Source organism: Aptenodytes forsteri, unplaced genomic scaffold (assembly GCF_000699145.1).
Source record: "Aptenodytes forsteri isolate BGI_AS27 unplaced genomic scaffold, ASM69914v1 Scaffold92, whole genome shotgun sequence".
In the NCBI taxonomy this organism is placed as follows: Eukaryota; Metazoa; Chordata; class Aves; order Sphenisciformes; family Spheniscidae; genus Aptenodytes; species Aptenodytes forsteri.
The window spans coordinates 1,725,610-1,744,058 of record NW_008794581.1 but is presented as its reverse complement, the minus strand read 5'-3'; the positions used below and the strand labels follow the sequence as shown (position 1 = coordinate 1,744,058).

General features: G+C 36.0%; 1 protein-coding gene across 1 annotated transcript in view; it reads right to left on the bottom strand.

Moving 5' to 3' along the window:
* The window catches only part of SGTB (small glutamine rich tetratricopeptide repeat containing beta), a 23,046-nt gene extending 4,597 nt beyond the window's left edge, over nt 1–18,449 (bottom strand). The window contains exons 1-9 of the mRNA XM_009272482.2: nt 18,328–18,449; nt 13,139–13,242; nt 12,289–12,358; nt 8,433–8,532; nt 5,968–6,072; nt 2,955–3,093; nt 2,805–2,867; nt 655–692; nt 340–423 (exon numbers count right to left, since the gene is read on the bottom strand). Coding sequence (XP_009270757.1) covers nt 340–423; nt 655–692; nt 2,805–2,867; nt 2,955–3,093; nt 5,968–6,072; nt 8,433–8,532; nt 12,289–12,358; nt 13,139–13,242; nt 18,328–18,427 — 803 coding nt within the window. The 5' untranslated portion in view covers nt 18,428–18,449. The remainder of the gene's footprint in view (nt 1–339; nt 424–654; nt 693–2,804; nt 2,868–2,954; nt 3,094–5,967; nt 6,073–8,432; nt 8,533–12,288; nt 12,359–13,138; nt 13,243–18,327) is intronic.

Sequence of the window (18,449 nt, the reverse complement as noted above, 5' to 3'; positions counted from 1 at the left end):
GGGTAGTAAATTTATCAACACAATTTGAAAGCACGGGTAGGAGTACTTAAAGATTTAAAGGAGCATTTTTAGTAAGTGGCATTTAGAAAGTAAACGGTGCATGAGAACCAGAAAGTGAAACTGAGCACGCAGCTCAGTCATTCCAATTGATGGAAATGTACAAAGCAAACAAACAAGATAGTGGAAAGTAAGTCTTGAAGTTCTCAGTTTTAATAATAATCAGGCATACAATGGCAACAGGCCACAGTGTAGTTGGCTTGACACTGTCCCTTTTAAATAGATGTTGCACAATGATGCTTCTACAAATGTAACAGTTAAAACTATGCAATTCTTACTTACGCATGGATCAGGCTGGACAAATCTGACAGGCCACCAACACCTGCAGCAGGGCCACCAATGGCGTTTGACATCATCCCCGACATCCTGGAACAGTTAGCACAGTGTTGACATTGGGGTATGCAGGGACCTTTACAGTAAGCAATAAACCGTAGTTCTTTTTTGAAATGCTGGGAGAAAATAAGCTGGAAGTAGTTTTATTTACAGTAAGCAAAAACAAAATTACATTTTCAGGAATACAGTACTATCCACCTTTTCTCTTATTAATTCAAACTCCTCAAGACATTTGTTTTAATGGTAGTCCATTTTAATACTTACAATTGTTGAACTTGAGGATTCTGCATTAAGCTTGCTGCCTAGAATAGACAACATATAGCTGAAATTATAACACATTTACTACTTAGGTGTCATTGAAGAAATGTGGAAAAAAACAACCCAAAAACCCCCATGCTGTATTCTATGTGTTATTACAAAATTAAGCTAAGTTTATGTCCACAGAGATGTATGGTCCCCAGCAAAAAGAATCATTACAGGAATGTATTTCAAGGATATGAAGCTGAGACAATTTGCTACATGTTAGATAAAAAATAGTGGTTACAGATTCAGACATGAAAAAGATGACAAGAAGACATTAAACATAAAAACCCAGCATCAGAAAACTAAAAAAAAAAAAAAAAATAAAATTAACTTAAGACTTCCAAGGACAAAGGTTTTCTATTGGGCTTCTTGGAGAAAGGTCTGTACTTTGTTGGTTCCCAGCCTGGATAAATCAGTTTTGCAACTACTATTACTACTGGGTATAAACTTAAGATTATGGCCACAAAATGTTGCAGAGTAAACCAGAGTGTGGACTTACTCTGTAGCATGGTTTTGTGGTAACATATATCTTCTGAGGTAATTGCATATCTTCTTACTTTGTAGTAAGCATGAGGTTATTTAAATTTCTCACTCATACCTCAATAATTATATTCTGTTTACCATAGTGTAAGGGTGTATACAGACAGATACTATAGAATAAACCAGGTGATGTTTTAAAGTTAGTAACATAATTCCTACAGAAATCAGTGTTTGTATGAATACAAGACCAATAGGCATAATGCAGTATCTGTTTATTCACTCTCATTAAAGGTACTACAAAAAGCAGATATATACAATATTCATTTTATTGATCAATATATCTCCATATATATATCTCAAAAGTAAATCAGCTGTTTTCTCTAGTCTACAGTTGGATGTAAAATGCCAAATTCAGGTCAATCCTATGGGTAATATAGGATTTTTTTCTTTCTTCCATCAGTAACAAGTCTGATCAAGGTTAGGGGCCCAAAATAGAGGCTAGAAGTAACTTTCTCAAGGTCAGACAGTGAGTCATTTTTTTCTCCTTCAAAATAAAACAAAAAACTATACCACAGGAAAATAATTAATTTGTTCCTGGCTGAATGCCCTGTGTTCTATCCACTTGACCAGGCATCTTCTGGAAATGATGCAAAAAAATCCTTTCCCCATAGTTAGCTCCATATTGAAGAGTACATCTTTGACTCTAAACAGATGCAGACTAAGTCATGTGGCCAATGAAGTGGTACACAGAGTTCCAGTGCTATTTAATCACTAATGCCATCGGAGAACTCACTGACTTCTTCCTTGCCTACTGTCTCTATTATTTGCACTACAGTATCAGAGCAGATGTATTGATCTCTCTTGCATGCAGTGCATTTCCATACGGAAGTACTGATTGAAATGCCCTGTCCTAATGAAGCTACCAGAGGGTCAGTAAAGTTTTAACTGAGTTCTCAAAGGAAATAAGTATTTTTACATTTTTTTCTCCAAATTCCATTCTTCAAAGTTAATTAATACCATTTAGCTAAGAAAGCCATGCATGGAGAAAAACTACTGAGGGACAAAACCACAATTTGCCATTGTACTGGAAGTAAAGGAATGCACTGTATGTTATTTATATTCATTGTTTGCACATCTCATGAAGTTTTGCACACTTAAGGATGTCAGGGATAATTTGAAAGAGTAAGAACAGAAAGGTCACTTGGGTAGTTCTCCCCAAGCAGAGTTACTTTAGTCTTGGGTAGACTGCATCTGAATCAACTGCTGTTCACTTAAAAGGTGATTTCTTTGTATTCATTGTTAACTGCTATGTGGAGAATAGAAAAGAAATTTTCACCATGCTGCTGACAAGTGTTTTACTATCATGCTGTCTATAAAAACAGCATAGCTAATCTGTGCACATTGTTGTTCATAAGTAAGATAGAATCAATTGGAAATAAGACAGGCATTATAGGAGATTTATGCTTCACTTCTTGTTTTGAGTGTAAAATGACTTAGAAAAGTTTAAATTCAGTATAATGAAACCATTGCCATTATAATAAGCATTAAAATTGCTTGTGTTATTAAACAAGAGTTGTTCTTAAAACTTCAGTTTTAAAAACAGTATAATATAAAACTTGAAATATACTCACCATACTAATGAAGGCAGGATTGTTTATCAAGCTTGCCATGTCAAAACTCAGTCCAGTTCCAGTCTACAAACAAATTGCAATTGAAGATAAGTTTGCCTACAAAATCCCAGTTAAAACTATTGTAAATAAATAGATACAGAGCTAACTTACAGGACTGGACACGTCTCTTAGTTTCTGTTCCGCTATTTTCAAATTTGACTTATAAGAGTCATTCTCTGGATCAAGATCCAGTGCTTTTTGGTAACTGGTAACTGCTTCTTCATATTTATTCACTGAGGTCAGAGCCAACCTAATGTGAAATAAAGAAACCCTGGGTAGAACATAAATGACCGTCAAAAGATAATGATACATTTTCTGTTCTAAGTAAAACAGTATCTCACAACTAATTTTTAGCTTGAGCACTAAGTTAAAGCAAGTTTTGCTATTGTGCTACTACAACTTAGTGTAAGCACTTGTTTTTGCAGAAGAGATGATCCCTCAAGAACTCATCTTGTATTGTCTGTTCCATATATATGCAAGTTTCATTAAAAACTCCTTGGCATCATCAAGTGATTTAGTCTGTATTTGAGAGCTGGATCCAGCATACGTGACTTTTGCATAAGGTCAGGAATTCCTCTGTGTGTTTCCTCCCGTCCTTTTGATCCAAGAGATTATTCAGAGGGGTACATGGGTAAGTAAGGCGAAGATACCCTTAACGTGAGTTCTGCCGCTTCCAGAAACCAAATACTGGAACCATGAGTTTCAGCATAATAGATTTTTGTCCTAGGATCAGTGCAAGGTTCTCCTTTCAGATCTTCTACTTCAACAGCTTGACAAATGGGTTATACAGGATAGCAGTAACATCTGTAAGAAACCCTTGTATCAGGGAAGTCTGCTTAATGTTTTGAAAAACATTCTTCTCCAGCAGCTCAGGAGAGCACAGGACAGATCTACTACTTTTGAAACAGTATTTGTTTTCAAATTTGATTAGCTACTACATTTAAAACATCATCTTTCTTTGAGCTATTCTAGAAGTCCATCTGGTTGCAGTTTCAATTCTATCTTCTACTGTATTTTCAATTTATACTGACCACAAAACTAAACTGATCTTTTCCACATTTTGTGAAAGATCTGTGTAACCCACATTCAGCTGTTTAGTACTCCGGTCCCCCTTTGGTATGTGCTGAGCTACACAGACTGGGTTGATAAGCCTGTGCTAATGCCAACTAACAGACCTTAGTCTTTTATCTCAGGCAAGAGAGCTCAGTGTGTTAGATACATCAGTCACAGTCATTACTCTCAGTGATGATGAACTCAGTAACAGTATGAAACTCAAGGATTTACCAGTAATGCTCCTGGAGGAATCCACACAATAGTAATGTTCTCTCTCTTAACACAGTTACTCCCATAAAAAACGTTCTCCCTTTTGGCCCACTGACTTGCCAAAATAGTTTCTGACCAGACAAGAAATGCAATCTGGTATTTCTGTGATGCAATCATGTTTTTTTACAGAGAAAGCATGTGAAATTCTGCTTCTTGGAACACAGTACAAGTCAGAATAGTGGGCGACAGTTTCTTTGCTCACAATTCCTACCCAGACAAGTGCTCTCTCAGGGTCATGCTGGAAGTATCACTTCACTCTCTACATGGCTCCCATCTCTGAAAATTTCTGTGGCACTTCCGCATCTTTCTGTGACGTATAGAGTTTCTGTCAAATCCTGAGAAAAACTGATATGCCTGCATAATGCAGTCAGAAAACACAGCTTTCTCATGAGGACTTTTTGTTGAGAAGGTGGTTTCTGCACTTGGTTTTTTCAGTTATTACTAAACAAGCACTGTTTCCTCATTCAGCCTATGCCAAATGTATTATTATATCCATCTGCCAAGTTAAGCAATGACTTGTAGCTCAAAATATATCCTCTATCAAAACAACCAGACAATCAAAAAAAGAGAAGCTTGATTGCCCGAGAATGATCCCACTTACGTTGTGTATCAAAAGGCACACTGGTCTTACACCCGAAACTCTAAAATAACCTTTAATTTCCAACTAAATCAGCCTGTAGCTTTCCTCCATCTCACTGAAACGGGGATCTTGGGTTGTGCTATATCAAGAAATGATCTAAAGAGAGTTAAATAGGACAAAACCAATTCAACAGTCCCTAAAATTTCAAAGGGAATTAATCATCTCAAAAGCCAGTCAGGCTACATTTATATTAGTAAAATAAACTGTATTGTTGAAAGTTTTCAAGTAATAGAATTCCATCATCTTTGATCTTAAATAAATGCCCCCTGGCATGGTTTTATCCCAGGCCAACAAGCATTATCCCAGACAATTTTGGGGCATGGTTCAGAATTTAAGACAGGCCAATGCAATTTAGCAATAGGCAGTTTGGATGTGGCCACTCCATACTGCAAACTAGATTTTAATAACATGGACATGGGCCATTTGGTGCCAGCTGACCCAACAAACAATCCCAAGCATTTTTTAATTTACTAGTATAGATATAACCACAAAAGCCTTATGCAGCATTCAGCCCACACCCACAACATGTTTGATGATTGAAAATGCAAAGCTGCACATCTTGGAAGAATGGCCCTTCACTCAAGTAGATATCCCATTCAGAACATTCCTGACATTTTTTTCAGATAGCACTTAACCAGACCCACCACCTAAAGAGGGTATACTGTTAATCTCTCAGACATGACTGAGAAAAACTACCGAAGGGACATAGCTTAGTCCTGCTAAAATACCTGCTTCCAAAGAGGTATTGAACAGAGAAATTAAGCCTCTGTTCCTGCTAGTGTGAAGCCCCAGTACTTTTAGGATTCTGTTCTCTAACAGCATCATTAACAGATTCACTGTTTCAACTGCAGAAATTTGATTACTCATAACTAGGTAGGAGGTAGAAAAAACACATCATGACTTTCTAAACTAAATTTGCAAAGCTGATAAACTGAAAGAAAAAAAATTGCAAACTAGTGAAATCTGATATGAAAATGCTGAGATCAACCACGTTTATAAAACTTAAAGCTGACAGCCTGATAGAGTCATCTTCAGAAAATTGCTACACTTTCAGAACAAGAATGTCAGCTAAGTAAAACAACCTAGCTCCACTTATTTCAGAAAATCTATGGTGATTTACACTTGGGTCTTCAGTGTTTACTGAGATTTGTATTAGCTTACCCCATTCTCCCATATGCTTTGCTGTACTTTGGATCTATTGCTATGGCTCTCTCACAATCCTTTATTGCTTCACTGTAGTTGTTGAGCTTACTTTGAGCAGCAGCCCTAAGAGGAAGACAGGAGGGAAGGGAGAGAGCTTTGTCAAAAAAAACATAAAAGAAAAAAAAAACCCAATCTTGGATATTCACATGTCCATGACTAACTTTAAGACTTGTTTCATCTTCCTGACTTTTCATTCACTATTTAGGCAATGCCTCAGCTTTCCTCAGTTAAGTAGGACAAGCAAATGTTCTGAATTAAGTATGTGCTTAAGTGCATTGCTAGACTAGGGCTTTGGAGAACATGCACTCACCTTTGAGGACACAAAGGATAAATAATTCTAAGGAACTGGTTTAGATCCAGCATATGACTATGCACAAAATACATCATAAAACCTATTACAAGAAGTGAAACTCTCAAGTAGTAGTTTACATAAAATCATTGTTTAAGCAGAAGTATTTTATACAATTGGCGTTTTCCAGCAAGAAGTATAGTTTTACTGCCGTTCAAAGGAATGCTGTGATTTTTCCCTGCTCAATTTTTTAGCAAGCAGCTCATGCTTGCAAGTAAATCAAGATAACATTTCTCAATAATCTCTGAATTACTAAGTTACAATTGCATCTCTATACCAGAGAAATACGAAATGTTGCAGACATTTATACATCAGATTAAAGACTTGCCCAAATTAAAAAGGACATTGGAACAGATTAATAATCAAAACTTCCCCAGTTTGCAAGGTCTCAAAACACTCTAATTGGTTCTTCCTTGATTAAAAAACTAAGTAGAAATGACAATATTTCCATTGCATAAAGCATTCTTCTTTTTTATTAGGAATGCTAGATGCTACAATCATCACTACATTCAATCCTTTCTCCTGTGATAACCTCCAAATTGCATGTTTTTTCTGACTTTGATTAAAATCTCTTCTGAATGGGACTACTTACATATTTTAAATATTTAGGCTGCATAACAGTTGTCCAACTCCACAGATGCCAGTGAAGATGTATGGATAAAAGCTGGAGACAATGCTTAGTCTCTCATGTGTTTGAACAGAAAATGTTTTCTCCACGTTTACAAAAAATTTACATGGCCAGTTAAAACTTCGAGGCCATCTCAGCTCTCTCTTTTTCTCACTGCTGTGAGTAAAAAGCAATATTGTTGAAGGCAATACATCTCCATTGCTCCCCAACTAGCTTAAGAAAGATAAGAATAAGGCCTATATTCAAATATCACATCACCCACAAAACTCCAAGCAACTGCCCGTCTTCTTTTAAATAACTTCATACAATACTGTGCTTCCTGACATCGATTCATTTTGGTCCTCACAAATGTGATATGTGATGATGTAACACACAGAGTGATGTATTTCTACTCTTGCCAATTACAGATTTGGTGCTTAAGCCCATTCTACTGAGGAAACTTTCGGTGCTTTTGGGAGGCTTTTAAATCTGGTTTTCTTATATTTCCATTTTATACCTAAAATCACTTAGGTGATCAGTTTTCTCAAGGAAAATAGATGATTTACACTTTGAAAGTCCTAAAGATGTAAAATACTAGTAAACTGTGCATTTCCTTTCTCTGTATGCTTGCCAAGAAACACTGAATCTTTCACTTTTATCACAAACTCAACTCTGGAGTAATGGAAGCACAGCTCCAAAAATAGAAAAATCCACTGGGTACAATGCCACAAGGCCAGATTGACAGCACTTAAGTTAATATATCCTTCCAGTAACTGAGGCACTGAAGAGTATAGAGCAGAGCGGCTCTAGCAGCAGGCTAACTATCCAGTAGGGTTCATAGACCATACTGCCTGTGCAATTATGCTGGTCTTCTGGGCAGTATATTGAAAGAGCATACTTCTGCTACTGGGTTAACATGCACTTCCAGACTTCATCTGGTCCCATGTCACTATGTCTTCACTATGGTGAAGAATAGATTATACAATGAAACTACAACAGCAGTCGTCTTATTTTTCAACAGGTCATGCGTAAAAATGCTGAGTATTTACACAGTGCTTGAAATCTCCAAAACGGTATTCCCACATTGATGATATTTTTTCCAGAGGAAGTCAATACTAGGGGAGATAGAGATGGCAGCTGTATCACTAGAACACCAGAAAAAAAGGCTCTTACTACTTTCAACAGACTGGGTCACAGCCTATATTATGATTTAATATAGACAACCTAACTCACAAAAACCTGATCTCAAGTGTTACAAGTAACTTTAAAGCCCATATTACACCTTTAACTGATACAGATATGCTGAATGAGCTCACTTTTGCTTTACATCTTTTACAAATTTAACATGATAATTTTCTGAATAGTGGGGTTTTCTAGCCTCATGTTGTTTTGATCTACTTCACAATTTATCTTTAAAATAATATTAATGAAGCTTGGGAATGAAAAGTTTGTAAGTTTTATTTTTACCTGTTGCAGTAATAGACTGCATTGTTTGGATCCAGTTCTATAGCCCTAGTATAACAATCCACTGCAGCACCATAATTTTCTTCTTTCATATGATTATTACCTGAAATAAATTATAAAAAGCTCTTAAGTAGTTAAAAGATACAGTGCTACGTATGAAAGAAATAGAGCAGCCACATTATAGCATCTATATAAGGTAGTTTTTTGAGATACATTCTTTTAAATAGAATTGGCACGGAATAATGCCAATAAAAATATGTACTATGTCTGTAAAATTTATTATGTACATTGTAGTCCACCACATAAACCTTCCCCTTCTCATCTTGCTATTTCACACCTTCCAGCTAGTTTCTGCTGTTAAGCAAAGATGCCTTTGTTGAGAAGTGTAATTGTAATTGCAGTTCCACTCTAATACAGATGAATGAGTCTTAACTATCTTTGCAAGCCTCATAAACCAATAGGATATATGTTAATTCCTTTTTGGTCTCATTTTCTCACATGTCCCAACAACTTGCTTGTAAGTATCCATGGAAACATGGAAAACCAAACAAAAGCAAAACTAAGCATATAAGCCCCACTTTTGTGATGCCACATAATTAATTCATTAAGATAATGAAAAGTATGTATAGCACAGGCAATCTAAAATGATTCAGAGGTAACATTTCTCACCGAAGTTCAGAACTTCTACTCTATAACAAAGTTTCATTTTTCGTATTTTTAAGTCCAGTGAAAAAAATAGAAAAATATTACTTTTCTATGGAAAGAAAATTCTGGAGTAAGGTCTTTCAAAACAAAAGATATCTTACACATTCTTTCCTCCCCAACACAGGGCAGTCCTGATAGTTTCTTTCTTTCCTGATGACAGAGTAGTAGAGAAAAAGTCCTAGATCAGAGTGCCCAAGCTTAAGTTTGTCCCTGGTCCTGCGACTACGGATCTTTGGCCTGCTGGATCCTACAGAAGCCTTGGTTTCCCAGCAATGTCAAGAAATTGTCAGGAAAATTAGAGACTTCCACTGACTTCCTTGTATTTTGGCAAAATATTTCAACCCTCTCCCAAAATAAGCAAAAGAAGGGATAGGTCAACAGGTTACTACAGAGGTAGGTAACTGCATAAGCAAAGGCTGGAAAAGTTCAGCGAGTGCAACATTTTGTCTCTGACAGAAAGCAAAAGACCGTGGAGCAAGCAGTCCCAGGTGCCTGTAGTAACTGAAAACAACTATACTTGCATTTATTTGTGAACATGGAGAGCTTAATAAACAAAACCAGATCTGTAACTAAGTATCATCAAGGTAGTACAAAATCACCTCTTCTCAATAGTGATATACTAGACCATAATTATAGTCAGCAATCCCTGCCAGTGAGAAGGCAAACTGAAACTGTAATTGCGTGTATACTTTCAAAATATACACAGAATGTATATATGGACCTGTCATTTCTTCAGGTCCACCATCTACACATCATTCCTTTGATCTAAGGTAAAGGTCTGTACACTAAATCCTGTTGTCAGATAAAAGACTTGCAAGTTAGCTGCACTCAACGAGATTGCAGCAGTTATCATTTCTCTAAAACAAAACTGCCATCAATGACTATCAAAGTTGGAATCTCTGATACTGCTCTGAACTAAAGATGACCTGGGGTACAGGGCTAAGTTGGAGCTAGTATCAGTGGGTACCTTTTTTGCTCTCTGTCTCTCTCCAGCTCAAAACTGACTAAAGGAAAACAGAAAAATAGCTAGACCTACTATTTCTGCTGAGATTAAGCAATTCAGGACAAAAGGAAAAGCAACTGTAATATTTTATTTTAACACCAGGCAAAAATTCTTAAGATTAAAAAAAACCACAAATGGTTATACTTTTGAATGTGTGTCCTCCATAATGAAAATACTACCTATTGTTATAATTTATACTGTGGTAATACCCATATCTTTTTAGGATCAAGCCACTGTTGCACTACAAAAACCTGCACGTAATCTGTGCTCTTACATTGTTTACATTAAGCCAAAGTGTCAAGTGATACACAAGGGTAGGCAAGTAAATTCAAGTATTTACTAGTCTGGAGGGTATATTACTTCCTGGTTTTATAACAACCAAGAAAGAAAACTCAGCTATCTGATTTTGTTTTGCCATTCATTAGCCAATTTCTACAAGTACTAGGGCTGGTTTGAGAGCAGAGGAGGAGCAGGCTGGTGGCTACAAAGGTGAGGGAAGTTATTCCATTGGTAAGGACATACAGATAGAAATGAGGAAATGACAGAGTTATAGAATTACAGTATTATAGAAGATATGGGTCAAATGGACATCCCCAAGTTATCTAATTTATGTCCCTAATTCAGGGCAGAAAATACTCATAACTGAAAAGCATGATAGTGGTGACAGATAATACATGTGTGAAAATGAGGAGGATTAATATGACAGAGCAGCATTAGAAAACAGTACAGAAGTTTCAATTTTATTATGGGAAATTAACCAGAGGCATTTCAAGCAGTTCCAAACTGCTTACTAATGCCCCTGATAGCTGACACTGTAAATGGCCCTTTGTTGAACTTTAGACCCTTTCAATTTTTTCAGTAGAGACATGGAATTGTAACACCACACAAAGACTAACACACAGCACACATTAATTTCATTTACTCAGTCTAATTCACAAACCCCTGTGGGCTGACAGATGACAAGGCAGAAGCCACAGATTTAAAACAGGCATTGCTATAACACCCACACCTGGAAAGTGCTGAATATCCCTACAGTCCAATAACCATACTGAGTGCTACAGGTATTCTTCACTTTCCATGAGCCAGCAGTAACAGACAGCAAAATGAAAAGCCAGCATGCACAGCAGGTAGGTTACAACTTACATGACCTAACCTTGTTTGAGCCCTTATCCTTAGAATTAAAGAGCTAATGAGCAACTTCAACAGTTAGGAAAACTTACTTTCAGAGCCAGTAGTGGACTGCATTCATGACTACAGATGACCAGTTTTAAGATAAGACAGACATGGAACTCATTCGCAAAAACAGCAGAACTTTTTCCACATCATTAGCCTGAAATTTTTGAGAAGCCTACATCTGCCTCGCAATTAGAAACTTACTTATTTTTTCTACAAAACTCAAATATCTGAAAATCCAACAGGTCATAAGAAATGTGATTTGTACAGCATCGATGTAACTGATACAATTCATATCAGTTATCAGTGCTACATGCCATTTTTTTTCCCCCTTCTTTTTGGGGGGAAATAAAATGGATTCCTTCTTGGGTAGCATTAGTGAACACTTCTATGGTACAGCTGCTTTTCCTCACATAACAGTAATAACATCTATCAAAGGGAAAATAAACAACTGGCTTTTCTGCAATTTTTATAGAGCACACAAAGTATTTCACATAAGTGAAATACTAACCCTAGTAAGTTCACAAGAATTTTTCTGTTGGCTTCAGCTGGGTCAGGTTTTTACTAATGTTTTAACATTCAGTTAGCACATAATCCTTGATATCGCATAACCTTTTCAATATAAAGTAGAAACTTGTATAGCGATTCCATGGACAAACAGAGAAATCTGTAATACACAGGACAGTAACTGTTCATGCTTTAAAGCTTCTACTACTCAGGGATGTTGCCCAGGACTTCAGGTGTTATCCCTTAGTTTTTAAGCAACCTCCTGAGCAAGGGCGAGAACAGACTATATTTTCTTAAACCCCAGATGGAGCAAATCACTTAGCCCTCTTAAAACATAACAATCACCAGAGAATGTAAGCTTAAGTTTTTGTGCGGGGTGTGTGTTGCCCAGCTGCTATACTGTCACTATCCATGATAACCCCAAAATCTTAATAAAAGCATAAGATGTTTATTCCTATGTTTATTACAAACCTTCATCCTTCAGTTGGTCAGCCTTTTCAACATCCTCTGGTAAAGAATCTGAGAGAGGCAACATGTCATTCTGTATGTAAACAAACCAAGATTTTTTTCATTAAAATATAAGCCCTGATTTTATTAAAAACTTCTTTCTTCCTGGGCAGCACTGTATCAACAAGCAACCAGATTTTCTGTAGTGCAAAGGAAGTATGAAAGAACTAAACGTCCCTAAAACATCCTTAGAAGAGAAAGATAGCTTGCTTTCTACTACTAAAAAAACCTTATGGCTCACCACACATTTTAAGGAAGTCAAGGGGAAGAGAGCTGATTATGTCTCTACAGTCTTGGTTTTCTTACTTCTGACTCTCCTATTTGCCACCCTGGTGGTTCCTGTGCTTCCTGTACTGGGGATCCCAGATAACACGTATTATTAGTCCACATTTTTGAAGTTCCCATTTTAAGCTTAGTGTTCATGGAGATGTTTCTAAAACTGAACAACTAAATTATTTTCAGATGGGAGTGAGAAGCATCAGCAAACTACGAATGACCTCAAGCACTCTGCATACATTTATCTCCGGGAATTGCAAAATGCTTAACTGAAGGGTAAAATCCTTCAAGTGAGAATGAGACATCCACTGTTTAGTAATTTTCTATATGGAATTGTCCTTGTCTAGCTGAAATTAATTCCTCCCACTGCCCCAGAAGATTCTCATTCTGCTAGCTTTTATGGAAATTTCACTTTTTTCATGTTTTCCTCAAGTTTCCACATCGTTTTGACCTATACAGCACTTTAAGGTTGTATATACAATACGAAATCTTAGCACATATTGGCAGAGCAGCTCTAGAATCTAAATGAAATTCTTACCTTGTGAAAAGAATTTGTGAACATTTCTATCAAATGCTGTGGAGGTGCAAGATGAGTATCTTCCAGGTTAATCTTAAACACAGTCTCCAGACACTGAATTGCAACTTACAAGAAAAAAAAGAGCATGTCACTAGTTTCTCAATAGAAGTGTAATTTCGCTAATTTATTTATTAAGCTGTGATTCACTTCCTTATTCAGCTAGTAAAAGCAGCTCTTTGGAACATAAAATATAAAGAGAGGCTAGCTGATCCCCATAGAATTGACTTGCTGAAAAATAGGATAAGCTATACAGAATCTATACATAGTTCAGCCATTATTCTTAAACCAATTTAAAACTTTTATTTCAATTCTTTCAATAATCTAATGTCTTTTTTTTTTAAAAACATAAAAATATGACAATTTAACCAAAGCACCACAATTTGTAATACAACTATGCATGTGTCACACACCCCACCTCAAAACACCACAACTGCCATATATTTGTGTGGCATAATAGTTGGAAGAAAATGGCTTATCTTTACTGTAAAGAATAAATCCAAGATACTTATTACTCTTATCTTTTTTTGGAATAAAATATATTCATTCGAAGACACTTTATTAATAAAATGCTTCATTAATCACAAGCCTTTATCCTATAAAACGAAAATATATCTGCAGTATCCTTTCACGTGTTCTGTTGTGTAAGGATTAAATGGCCCTCCCAAACCTTCAATAAAGCAAATATACTCACAATAAGCAATTTTTTAAAAAGTAGAGCCAAATACTTAACTGAAGTTTTAAATGTGCTCACATATTTTTAGGCAAAAGAAGATCAATGGCAATTACTATATAGAATCCTATATACATATGTATTCTGGTAATTATAGTATCTCAAATTATATAATTATTTTCCCTATCATCTTGAGAATCTAGCAGAATGTTTTTATTAAGGTATATCATCTAAATGTTTTAGACTGAACACTGAGGAGGAACAAAGAGTAGTCTTTGTAAGGCCTAGTTTGAACAGAAAAATGACTTTCTTAACTCGAACTATAGATTACCAGGAGTAGCTGAATTCAAATTAAGTATCAATAAAAACTGAATCTTAGAATTTAAATTGCATTTCAGTCCAATGTTAATATAATATTCAAATATCATTTGAATTTTTATTTGCATTTTAATGAACCTGAACACTGACCCAAAATTAGAAAAGTAAAATTACTGAAAGTTAACAACAGTAAGTCCAGTTTGAGGAGCCTATTTTCTACGTCACAGCTGGGAGAAAGGGGGGAAAAGTAGACTTGTAAAATAAATAAAAACCTGGAAGATGTAATTTTTTTTAAAACTCTGATAACATACAATAGAAATTATTCAGAAAAAGTCAAGTATGATACAAAATTAATGTTGATAACATGTAACAATTGAATACATTGCTAAATATGCATACAACTTGTTCCTATAACCTATAAATGCTAAAAATGTATCAATTTGCTGGGTTCTAAATTACCCAGTAAGAGTGCTGAAGGATTTGGATTAAACTCCTTTGCCTCCTGCTATGTAGAAAAACTTAATTCTTGTAAAGTAAGCACTGACTGTGCTAAATTCTGAATTATATATTAATAGCACTTATTACCAGGCCTATCATAAAATCAGTGGAATTACATATCTCGTTTTTCCTTATATGACTTACTAGAAAGCCACTTGTCATAGTATACTTACCAATTTTCCCCTCACACTTATTTTCACCTAAAGGCATTCCCTTTCCTGAATGCATCACCTCATTTGTAGTTTTGCATAAATTTAAAATACAGCCCCCTTCTTTATCTTTCTCAAGGCATTAAGTCTGTGACACCAACTCTCTATCATACAGATTTTTGCAACATGCAGCAGTGCAAATTATGCTTAAACATAATAATCCTGAGTATAGTATTATTATTAGTAAGCATTTCCATGAAATAATCAGTTGTTACAGTGAACTCCCACATTTCTCCTTTAAGTGAAAAGTGGAATTTATAATCCTTATATTCTATCTACCACAGGTATAACAAAATCAGGAGTTCTTATGGGATGAATCCGTAGGTTAGAATAATAACCACTGGTTAACATGCAAGCCAACAATAGAAACCTGTGTAAAAACAAACATATCCAAAACAGAAATTTTTCCAAATCAGAAGACGTATTAAGTTCTGACAAGATCAATATCCACCGTGTTTTAATGTGACGTAAAAACCTGACCCCAGTAAAATCAAAGGAGTGAAGCCTTGTTTTTTGTCTGAAAAGAATCTCAAGAGACTAGATGCCAGCATCTCACTAACCCATTATCAAAGTGAGGCACTGTCAACTGCCACAAGCTCGGTATCATCAGTACATTGGGAAAGACTTGCTGCACCACGTGAGTTATTAATCTAAGATTCTTCTTGTGTCTGATTTTAAAGGCCACAGTTATCTGTCCTCCCTATTATCTCCGTCATCACACCCACTTTCAGAGGCCTAGGCAGTTGCTGAAGCTTGTACTGACCACCTTGCAAACCAGTACAGATACCTACCTCCCTGCTGAACAGCTGGGGCTCACACACACACCTACTACCTGACAACAGGAGCACTTGGGCTATGCTGGAGCCCAGCTCAGCATCCCCAGCGCCACATTAGCTCCAGGATTTTTTGCTGTCCAAGCACAAGTTGCAAGCAACATCAAGGCATCACAGCAGACATGCAGGCTGTTGATCACTGAATAATGAATATTAATTGGGCTGCTGAGGCCCCTTCAGTACTCGGTATCATCTTGCTTCATCTTACACATAACCTTCCCCACCTCAAGTATTACATGCATCCCTCACCTTAACAGGTGCATTCCACTGTTTTGGAAACACTGCCTTAGAGAAATTCATTGTGGTACATTGATCTTAGAAGTAAGAAAAAAGAAATCACAGCCTTGTGCACATTGTAAAGAGTTTCTACTCTAATCCCACAGAAATAGGTGCTATAGACCAGGAAAAAAAAATAGAAACTGTAAACAGGAAAGAGAAATAACTGCCATTTAAACACACTGTCTAAAATACAACTTGGAAGAAGTGAAGTTTCTAGTTCATACAACAGAGTTGAGCATTAACCACCAGAAATCTGTATCACTGCTCTAGATCCTAGGTTGTTGGGAGTGTATTTCTCCATCTACCTTGCAATCACTCTGCGTTCTCAAAATAAGGCATTTTATTCATTATGCAAGTACAAAATTCCTAGAGGAAATTTACACTATCATTGACGTCGCTATATAATTCAAACATGCAGAATGCAGGTTATCAATATAAATGGAGTTTGAATACATGGTAGACTTCTATTTTGATAAAGTCTCAATTTTATTTGTAATGTTCTAGCTCTTTTTGTTGTTTTGTGGGGAATGGGAACTGTTTACATTACTTCCTGGCACAGATACTTAATCATACAATGTTTTATCTTTCCATAGACACCAAGTAGGTACATAAGGTACCAATGAAAAACATCAGTCAAATTTTTTCATCCCTTATGTCTCCACCTAACATTAAACACTTCAATGGGTGGGACTTGGGCTATTGCTACTCTACATGCACTAAAGATATTCTGCACAACTAAAATGACTCAATAATTCAGAATGCCCGCCTCCTATCCTCTAACACATAGCATATGGTACCATGCTTTTGGCAGGGTACAGCTCTAAAATTAGGATTTCATATCTGTATTAAAATGGTAAATTTTACATCAGCATTTAAGCACAACTGAGCTTTTATAATATTTTTTGTTCAGAAAACAGAATCTTAAAATTGATTCCTTCATACAGACATTGGCTAAGGCAGCTCTAAAACATGTTATCAGGTAAATTTTCAGTCATAACCCAATGTTTATTTGTTTTATTATAAAACCAAAAGGAATACTCTTAATCTCTCATTATATGATTTCCAAAAACATTGCTTTCTTTCATCAGCTGAACATCATCATAATCTGATACAGGTTAAACTTATAGATGACTACCACTTTTCGAATGTACAAAATGTTCCAGATTCTGATGTAAAACCAAATCTTTTGGCTTTTATTCTTTTGGGAGTATCCTTTGAATATCATGACAGAAATGTTTCTTTCTAGCTTACATTAGTGAATGAGTACACTGTAAAACCAATAGACACTGGAAGGAAGCACACTACAGGTTTATCTTTTTAAGTTTATGCCTCTGAGAAGCAGGACTTGCTTTGCACTTCAGGAAAGTCTACTCTCCACACCTCAGATTTCAGGTAACTCAGTGATCAACTGCCTGGATGTTGTTTATTGCACTGCTGGTCCTAGACTTCCCCCTCTTACCTCCAAATTCCTCCTCTGGTTGAGTAATACAACCAAAGACTGCTTGAAACAGTGCAAAGGTCTTTTAAATAGATGCTATGAAAAGCTCATTGCAGAATTATGACTTTTTGTTCTTCTCTTGCTTAATTCCACATTGTGATACCACCTGCTATGAAGCCTCCAGGAATTAGGGAAAAGGAGTAAGAGCAGTATGAAGGAGAAAGACAGATACTATGAAGTTACAAAGACTTAATGAATGTCTGTCAACAAAGTCCATCTTTCTGTAGCTATGTCTAGCTAGAAACTATACCATACTGAAAATATTCACTGTCATGCGCTCTTTGGAAACACTATTCAAGTGAAAAAGAAATGCAAAGTATTTATTTTATTTTCCGTATTCTTAGGATCTCTTAGCCTTCCCTCATAAATTACATGGAATTCTTGCAAGTATGAAACAGGAGTTCTTCCCATATACCAAAACCAATATATGGTAACTGTTTTACTTCCTCCTAGGCCAGCATAGCTACTATCAGACACAAAATGCGGAAAGAAACCAAACATAAAAGAGAAAAAGAATCAGCAGGCAAAAATTTGTGGGACACATACACAAATCATTACCATAGTCTGCATTATAGCACTACTTGATGTGATTCAAAGTATCTGTTGCTCAAAATTAAGGTAGTACACATTTCGTAACTTTAGAACATTTTTTAAGTGAGAAATGTTTTAAAATTAATAATCTCAGAAACATTAAGACCATGATCTTATTCACAGATAATATTTGGTGGCAGTTTCAGTTAGGTCACTCCAGTTAATTTCTATGATAATATACATCAAGCAATTTAACACATGGGTAGGTATTATACATATATATATATATATATATAAGCACCTTTATCACTTACCTTCCAAGCTTTCTTGTTCATCTGGAGTGAAAGTATCCATCTGACTCTGCTCTCTCAAGAAATGGATGACTGCATAAACCAAGCGTTTGACTGATGACATTTTGAAATTGACGAGTTTCTCC